We start from the raw sequence: 9,436 nt of genomic DNA on the forward strand, positions 1-9,436 counted from the left end.
AGCTTAAGTTGCTTATTTGCGTGGGGCAACTGGAAAAACGTAATGATGTTTAGTTGAATGCACAATCTGTGAAAAAATCTAGGAAAGTGAAAGCAGTTCGTGTTGGAACATCCAGATACCATTGAAGGGAGCCCAAGGACGAGGACAGCCATTGACGACTTGTGCGCAATTGTAAACAGTTCCTGGAGGTGGTTAAAAGGGAAGAAATGTTGCCAACGAAGGAGTCAACAAGAATGATGAAGGATGGTGGCTAAGGTGAAGGTGGCAAACGGCAGTCAGGTGCTCGTCGAACACAGGCGAATTGCATTATAATGCGGCGCGTGTTTGTAATTTTTAATGCCGACAATGAGATTAGTTGGTCGTCGGTTGGACATGTCGTGGGCTTAAACGGCATCCACATGCGCTTAACTCAATTGCCGCCGATGGTCGAGAGGGTTTTGGCCATGTTTCCATATCGCCCATTTGCCTACGCCCAGCTCAATGCCAATCAATGTCACGCACACAGATACTCACTCACACGGAGGCGGCCACAGGACTCATTCGTAGGGACATTCACGCACGCATTCCCCTGACAGGCGTCCGTAAGGACTTAATCATAATTTGATTCAAGTTCGACTCGGCCTCGTGCCACTGAAGGAAATTGTAGCATACATTTCAGCGCGCTAAAAATAGGCACCCCAAGAATTCGCTCCCCTGTGGTAGCTTACGAATTTAAGGCCAACCTGACATAATTGGCATACTTTTTCAATTATGTGGCATCAAGCTTGGCTAATTGAAGAATTTTCATTGGCCTCGATAAGATTTAGAGGACACCTATAAATTCTGCATGAATAATTACAGAAGACTTTTTATTATTTACATATTTTCTGAGTGTGGTAATTGGAAATCTAGAAGGAAATTAAATTCGTATAAAATAATTGTGTATAAAATAATTTCAATTTTATTTTGTACATGTCAATAGTCAAGCATCTATCTATAAATCGAATGTAGTTAGTGCTGAATGATTGCTCTACAGCAACCTTCATTGAAATGCGCCATTCTATATCATTTCAAAGGAATACCTGATGGTAGATCATCTATTGAATTTCAGTTGAATAATGAAAAACCACACAAGCGAACGGAATTCAATATAATTGCGTTTATTTAGCTCGTGCACCATTTAATTAAAATGGCACCCTTTTAGTGATCAGCTGCAGAGCCTAAACCGCAATATGAATCGGAGACAAAGGGAAATAAGCCACGGGAAACGCACATTTCCTTTGCTGACTCAGTGACCCGGGCTAGGAGACAATTGCTCCTCCAACTCGAATGGCCTGGTCAACAGTCCGTGCATCACATGTTCATGTCCATTACACTTGACCCCATGGCCACCCCCATAAGCGCCATATCAACCCTTAACCCCATTTATCCCCCATGTGTGAACCGAAAGCATTCTTGCAGCCTGTGCGCTTCGGGTTCAAAGTAATTCGCTTTATGACTGTGATTGCAATCGATTCCTTAGTCCCCGTACATACATATGTACATATATGCCCGTCCATAACCACTGACCCCGTTCGATTGTCGGTGACCTTGCCCCGCCTCCAGCCAATTAAAGTAATTCTCTTGGCGGTCCCACGATTCTAGCCAATTATCCGAAATGAAGCGGACTAACATTGATTACAACCGAACATTACATTTCATTCCTTTAATTGTGCATACGAATTTGGCGAACTGGGCTACTCTAAAAGTTGCGAAATCCAATAAATGAAATTTAAATTGAAAATGGAAAATGCGTCCTCGAAAAGGTGGGTGGAATAAGCCCTAATTAAAATTGAACAATAATGTATAATAAGAGCACTATGAGTGCACACAGAAATAGTTAATGCATATATTATTGCATCGACTATCGCATACCACCTAGTTAGCAGATGGTTTTGATACAATTTTACAGTCCATTTGTCAATATTGCATATGTTTTTGTGCATTTTATTGATTATATTAATAGACCATTTTACAAAATGTTTCAAAAAACCTAATAAATATACAAAATTAATTTGGAAAGAACAGGGAACTCGTGTAGTGGAGTAGGCCCTTTTCGCATTCGTTCCAAGAAATTTTCATTGTGACCTTTGCCAGGTCAAATTATTGCAATCGACGTAAAACGAGCGCAATTGCTATAATTCTTGTTGACACAGTTGACATGTTTTGGTCAATTTGCCGTGGCCTGAACCCCCCTGCACGGTAATTTGCATACGAAAAAATTACAAAACTTTGTCTGGTCCCATGGGGAGTCGGGAGCCCCTGGGGCGGAATATATGTCATGTGTTGGCTTTAAATTATTATTTGTTGATATATGACAAGATAAAAGATGAAGTCACACAGAGAGCGAAGTGTATGTGCAGTTCGCTCAAAAATATTTTTGAAAAAATTCATAACTAGGAAAACTTTGGGAAAGCACTGAAAATATTTCAATGACTACTGCCAAGTAATAAACCTTTCATACAAGATCTTAGCAATCAAATTCTCACACTTTCAAGTGTATGACTTTAATGCAGTTATCCTATATTTAAAATAACAATTAAAAAGATCCCTGAACAAGAAAATGTGGAAAGATAACAAATTCACATAGGCTTAAGCTAAGATATCCCTCCCATAACTCCTATTTAGCTTTTTTCTTCTATTAAACAGACGTCCCATAAAAGCGCTCATCTCCTGGGCAATCATTTCCTTCGACGTCGGACGCTAATTTTTGTTTGCTTATAGGCCACATTTCCCATTTCCCCCGATACAAGCGGAAAAAGCAGGCATATAAAACAGCCCGTGGCTGCTCATGTGGAAACGGAAGTGTTTCCAATTGTTATGTCAATGATGGTGATGGCTGAGCTCTCATCAAGTCGTTCGAGTGACAGGACATCACCGCAAAAAAAAGAAGTCGAAAAGAAAACAGCCAAGCGATTTATTTGACAGTCGGTTGCCAAAGGAAGGCCATAAAACATTTCGCTCAGTGTACACATATGCTGTCATGTGCATGGGATTATTAGCGGCTAGCGCTCATATCCGATGTTTATTCATTACTTTCAGCTTATTAAGCCCGCCATTGTGATTGGAATGAAGAAATAACGCTTAACTTAACCAAGTTAAGTGCTGCCAACTGTGGATAGTTAACAAATTCGTTATATATGTATAAAAGAGCAAATGCTGCATATTTTGACATTTCTGGCCAAGTCATGTTCTTGAGATATTTACAGAATAGAAAAGAGCATTTGCAGTTCAACGCGTTGGCATTAACATACCTAATTGATGCAATTAGGCGAAACTGCAGTAGAAAGTACTCTCTCATCGCCCGACGGAAACTTTCATGGGCATTAATTCATTTGCATAGCCCAAAGCTTTTCGGTATGAAAGCGCGCTGGCTAAATAGGGGCGGTTATTCAAGGGGCGGTTTTTGTGGGGAGGGAGGGTAGCCGAAGTGGGAGTGGCAGGGGCACGATGGCGCCAGACCCTAAGACCCGGCCAAAACCCTAAAAATAAACATGGAGCAAAAAGCACGTCACTACCATTCCCACTCCCACTAGTCCGGCGAGCATAGAAAGTCCCTCAATATGCTCCGGTTACATAGGCAAAAACAAAACCAAACACAATTTTTTTGTTGTGTCCAAACAAACTAAGAGCGAAAATAACAATAAACCCCTTCTTTTTATGTATTTTCCCATCGGTCGCGCCGTTTAATGAATCAACAAGTGTGAAAAGGGTATTATTTTCTTCATCAAAATCTATCTGGCGCGCGTATCGTAAATTTACATAAAAACCCATCAAGTTTCGATTGAAAATGTTACCTGAAGTGAGTTGATCCTTGGCCAGGATACAGGACTCAAACAATGCCCGGCCCTGAACGAAAAATGGTCCTTTGATTTTCATTCATTCTCGTCTCTGCTTCTATCCTCGAATTAACATTTTGATTGGATATTTCAATATTGCGCCATATGGAAGGCTCTTAGCCTGTTGCTTTTTTCATGGCTCTGCTGCTGGTCAAAACTGGTTGGCCACGACAACGAATAGTTGGCACCTTTAATGCCCCACTGAGCTCCGTGTTTGCACTCTACTCAATGCCACAAATAGCGTTTAGTATATAGAACTAACCGCGATAAGATAGCCGATGCGTACTCGTTCTGGTTCGAGCCCTAAAGTGGCCATAAATTGATAATTAACTTTGATACAAATCCTGAATCATAGATATTATCGAATAAGTTTCAAATCTATCATAATTGTGTGTTAATTATACAAACTATATACCAAAATGGTATTAACTTATCAAAGTAAAGTCTTCTTAAATGTTTTACCCTCTAAAATGATATCCAAAATTTATGACAAAATCCTTTGACAATCGCCCAACTTTCTCTCTTAATGAAACAATAATTGCTCAATATATTAGCTTTAATTATTATATTTTAGACCTCTCCTTAGATCACCTGGGTGGTGAACACGGGTTCAGCAATCTGATTTTCGGAAGCGTCAGCCTGATCGGGAACGACATCGGTAGTCACAGCTGGCGAATCCTCACCAGACACAGTGGTGGTTGTGGTGGTGGTGGACGAGGAGTCGGAGTTTGTGGGTGCAGTAATCACGGCAGGGGACAGAACGGGCTTAACAAGACGACGTCTGCGCAGATAGGGTGCTCCATAGTCGTAGTAGTTGTTGTTCCAGTAGCTGGGACCGTTCCAGCCGCCGGGATAGCCATAGGATCCATAGTCGGGCCAGTAGCGCGGATAGTAGGGCAAGATGTTGTTGGACACTTGGGGCAGGATGCTGGGCGTTTCCACATCGGCGGCAACATTGACGGCCGGTAGGATTTGGGCTGCATTCTTCACCAGCACAGTGGGCACGATGCCGGCATTCTTCACAAGCACAGTGGGCACAATTCCAGCTGCCTTGGCCAGCAAAGTGGGTGACTCCACTCCCAAGTCCACCTTCGCAGAGCGTCCCAATCTTCCGCGCAGGGACAACTGGGCAGATGACACTGCCACCAAACTGACACAAACCAGAGCCACAAACAGACGCATATTCTCCAAACTAGCAACCACTTTCAACTGACTTAAATTGGCCATTGCTCGCCCATTTTATAGAGCTCCTCTTTTTCGGGTATAATTTACTTTTCATTTAATCAGTTCAAATATTGATTCAACTAAAATTCGTTTCTGGGAATCCGTGCAAATTATTTAACCACGTTTTGCGTAGTTTCATATTTGCTTAGTTGGGTTCTCGGCGGTCGGAGAATTGAAAACAGATTTTGCTGAATAGTTGTCATTAGCGGTTTGCCAAAAATTTGGTTGCTTGATGTTTCCCATCTGTTCTATTGTCTCAAACAATACGGCAATTAGAAAGTCTTGCTTCTGAGTTCCGATTCCGGGTTTCAATTTCGTTGGTAGAAAATGAAAGCTTAAATAAATTATTTGAAAATGTATGCTAGGAAATAGTAGAATTTCTTTTTCTTTTCACACAAATTTGTAAGCCTTAAACCCCAAAGAATACGAATACCTTATATATTTTGTTAATTTATAATATATTTGAGTTTAAAACCAAAAACCAAGTAACATCTTAATAGCTTGTTTGCATTCTCAAAGTTTTTTTTTATTCAACCATATAAACAAGAAGGAATTGTATATTATAGTTTACATTCCTAACCAAACAATGTAACACTAAGTGTAATTTCCAAGCCAAGGCACGCTGTTTTAGTTAAACATTTTAGTATGATTACTACTGCAACTTTGTATGCACGAGTGCAGGTGACAGTTTGAAAGTTTTTGCAAATACGTAGAAGACCAACTGAGAGTTTAAACAATTAAATTGACTTCTTTTTCGTGCACACATACATTTGAAGAAAGTTGTTGTTTTTTTTACATCCTAACTAGTTTAATCTATTTCAAGTGTGACTGTGTATTCCCTCGGTGTAATCCAATCTGGTTTAGGTGCTGCTTCTGCGAGTAAAGCTAGCCCGAACAGCACCGAAAGTATGAAAATTCTCATCCTGATGAAGGTTTAAAGTAAACTAAACTGATATTTTAAAATGCGCTTATATATACAAATGCCTTAATAAATTATGCCAGCTTGAACCAACTAAGTGCCTATTTAAAAAGCTTATCGAATCAGTTGTTCATTAGGTAGGTAATTATAAATTAACGAGAACGGCTGCCGAACCGAATTTCGAATGGTTGAGTGTCAAGTGTTTCCATATGCCCATTTTCAAAGTGGAGTTTCAATTAGGCTAATTGCAAGTGCTTCGCAGTGCAGTCATAAAAATGGTTCACCAAATAAATAAAGCAAAAGCAAACAATAAAAATCAATAACAAAAAATATTAAAAACCATTTGCATCTTATGTATTTAATATTGTCTCTTACTTTGATTATAATGCTGGGTTTATTTTTACTGAAGTTGCAAATTTTCTTCGTTAAAAAAAATATCACTATGATTTATATTTATACTTGCACAAATAGATATAACAAACTCATAAGCCCCGACCAAGTAAAACACACTCTTTGAGCATGTCATAAATTTTCTGTGTGTTTTAGCCAGACATCAAGTAATTCGCAATTCCCCCAACCCATCACGCATACGCCATGTATGGCCGCCTTTAAAACGGATTAAACGGGGGGACTTAACCAGGCAGCATAATTAAAAAACTTAAAGCAAGTGCACCACACTGCTGGGGGAGGAAAGGGGGTAAATAACAATAATGAACTTGTGTGCTGGCAGGGAAGCGTGAAGGATGAAATTTAAGCCCTGGACATGTCAGTGACAAGCTGTCTCGCCATCGACTGGCTGTCTTCGCTACTGCTCCACGCTTTCTATCTTTCTGCCCATCCCTTTTGTGCTTTCTCCGCCTGGTGACATGGAAGCCATCCAAGCATGCCACCCCATTCCAAGCACAGACATCGGCAAAAGTTTCCTGCCTTGGTCAAGTTTTGGCCACCAGAGTTGCAGCACAAATTAACAACTTATAAATTCGAAAATTGCCACAGCAACTTTAACCAATTTGCAGATATATGTAGTTACTCCCTTTTAGCTGTTGGTCATATATACAGAATGCTTGACGTCATTAGATAGACAAAAAAAAATGGGAATAGAAAAAAAAAGGCTAACATCAATTAGGTATACAATCCTATGTAACGCCTACCAGGAAAAAAATCCTCTGCATGGGCGTAACGAATATGAAGCCGAATTGTACATTCAATACCCGTATATTGTTCGCAGATAAGAGAGAACTATCTTATCAACAAATAACACATGCAGATACACATGTGCGTTGATAGGGAAGCGAAACGAACAGCTAACTTTCACTCTCTGGAAATGCTAAAAGCCCAAAAATAACCAAGGACCCTAATCAAAGAGCTCCTCAACTATTTCGGCCTTTGACCTGGCCAACTTTTGTTGAGATTTCCACACACCACCACCCACCAGGGTGCTAACAATCACAGATTTAATAAGCCAAAGCCCAAAGTATTGCCGCAAAAGAAAAATATATATACATATATATAAAAATATCAACTTGAATGGTAAATATTCAACAGGCAGACGAAGAAAAAGGACCTTTTGGGTGCCATAAAAAAATGCTGGCTTTCGCTGGTTTAGTGTTTAAATGGCTGGGATTAGGGGCTCGAAGACGCTTTAAGTGCGAATTTCAAGGCTTTCGGCTGATGCGATTACTTATCAAATTGGATTTCTTCATCGCCGTCCTCATCCCTCACTATTTACTTCTTTTGAGTTGTTTGTCGATGGCTTAAAGTGGCAGAGGCATTTTAAACTTGAAACTCTTTCAATTTGGGAATTAATGTTGAGATAAGAATGGAACAGCATACTAAGTGATTAGTATAGCAATAAGTACTTGCATTGTTGTATTTATACAATTATCTAAGCTATAGAGTTTATAGCTAATTTTTTAGAAATCCATGTATGTATCGAATATGTGCTTAAATTAATTAATTTGGCTTACCTTTTTATTCTTGATTTGTGCAAGCTCTATTTCACAAAAATTAATTGTTTTTTATTGTTTTTTTTTACACAAAATCGGTATAATTAATCATCTCCCTGGGCACAATTCATTAATATTCAAACGAAACTTTGAGCAACACTCCGCTTGGCATATGCAAATCAAGGATGGAATTTAACACCAAAGGCGCAATAAGCGAATTCACTGAGTTTCTTTTCAAAATATTTTCGATATTTATGCGAAAAAGCAATCTATTCAAATTGCAGACAACTGAATCTCATTTTGTTCTGGCCCACACACACCGCTCGATTGGGAAAAGACAAAAACAGAGCCCGGATCCGAATCCGTATCCGTATCGAAAACGCTCGCAACCGCCGTGTGAGAATGACAGGATATGAGTGGCAGGATGTTGGAAGGACCGCTTGCCACAACGACAGGATAGCCAATGCTAGACGATGCGCCATTCAACGCTACCATATGTTAGCGATTTCTGCCTGTCCACCGCCGATTCCACGGTTGCTGCAGGGAAAGCTCTGCTTTTCCGGCCGTAAACATTCGGCCAACTTCGGCTCCGGCCGAACGGAAAGCTCCACGAGTCCTTATCAGTGGGCGGTGTGCTGCTGCGGCTGATAACGAGCTGGCCAGCAATTATCAAGGGTATTTTATTCAGGATATGTTAACTATTTCAGCGAACTCGAGAACATTCATCAAACTTTTCACATAAACTATACAAATATTAAAAATAAATATAAAATCTATAGTTAAAAATATGCTTTTATTTCTTATAATGATGTATTGTTAAAAATAAAATGCAATATTTTGACAAATTCAAAAGGATTTCAAACATTTTGCACTGCGTTCAGATAATTTTTTTAGTGCAAAACAATCTAAAATGGAGTAATAGCGAACTAACGCAATTTTTATTTATTATAAAATAGTAGAGTATTTTCAATTTATAGCTTACATTTGCCTTGGCCTAAATGGGGTTAAAATAGAGGGCGTCCAAACGAATCCCTGCTGGACGTGCAAAAACATTGCAGCTTTTGCGTTCATTTGACGAAGAGCCGCCCTGAGGCAAGGTACTTTGCTGTATGTCCGTCTTAGATGTCCTTGCAGCACTTGACATTTGCCCAAGCAACCCCTCCTCAACCTGTTGAGCTTAACCGGCAATTGGAAATTGGAACAGCTGCATCCATTCGGCCCCTTAGCATATTGTTAAAGAACACTTTTGTTTATATCCTTTCTCGATGCTGCAAGTCCTTATTTACATCCTTTGTAATTTTAATTTGAAAATATCAAGTATACGAAGTAGATTTTTAGCTTGTTATTGCGTGCTCTTTTATGACTAGGTAAAGTATAATTTAAATGTTGTTTGCTTGCTGACTTCCTTTCTGTAATTTTATCGCTGTGTTTATAAAATGCCTTTTTATACTTACCTTTAATGTGAAAGTCCAAAGTAAAAAGCTCAAATA

The 9,436-nt window shown here is 39.5% G+C and overlaps 2 protein-coding genes across 2 annotated transcripts in view; both read right to left on the bottom strand.

Moving 5' to 3' along the window:
• Positions 1-8,105, bottom strand: part of LOC6738096 (synaptotagmin-5) — a 49,067-nt gene extending 40,962 nt beyond the window's left edge. The window contains exon 1 of the mRNA XM_016169533.3: positions 7,968-8,105. The gene's annotated coding sequence lies outside the window, so the exon portion shown is untranslated. The remainder of the gene's footprint in view (positions 1-7,967) is intronic.
• LOC6738106 lies at positions 4,396-5,077 on the bottom strand. The gene has a single exon (XM_002084884.4). The coding sequence runs from the start codon at positions 5,037-5,039 to the stop codon at positions 4,440-4,442; it is 600 nt and encodes a 199-aa protein (XP_002084920.3). The 5' UTR covers positions 5,040-5,077; the 3' UTR covers positions 4,396-4,439.
• Positions 8,106-9,436: the final 1,331 nt, after the last annotated feature.

The sequence above is a fragment of the Drosophila simulans genome, chromosome 3L (genome assembly GCF_016746395.2).
Source record: "Drosophila simulans strain w501 chromosome 3L, Prin_Dsim_3.1, whole genome shotgun sequence".
Lineage (NCBI taxonomy): Eukaryota > Metazoa > Arthropoda > Insecta > Diptera > Drosophilidae > Drosophila > Drosophila simulans.

What these genes read in the sequence shown, in the direction of transcription:
- LOC6738106 (XM_002084884.4), bottom strand. Translation starts at nt 5,039, where the DNA reads ATGCGTCTGTTTGTGGCTCTGGTTTGTGTCAGTTTGGTGGCAGTGTCA.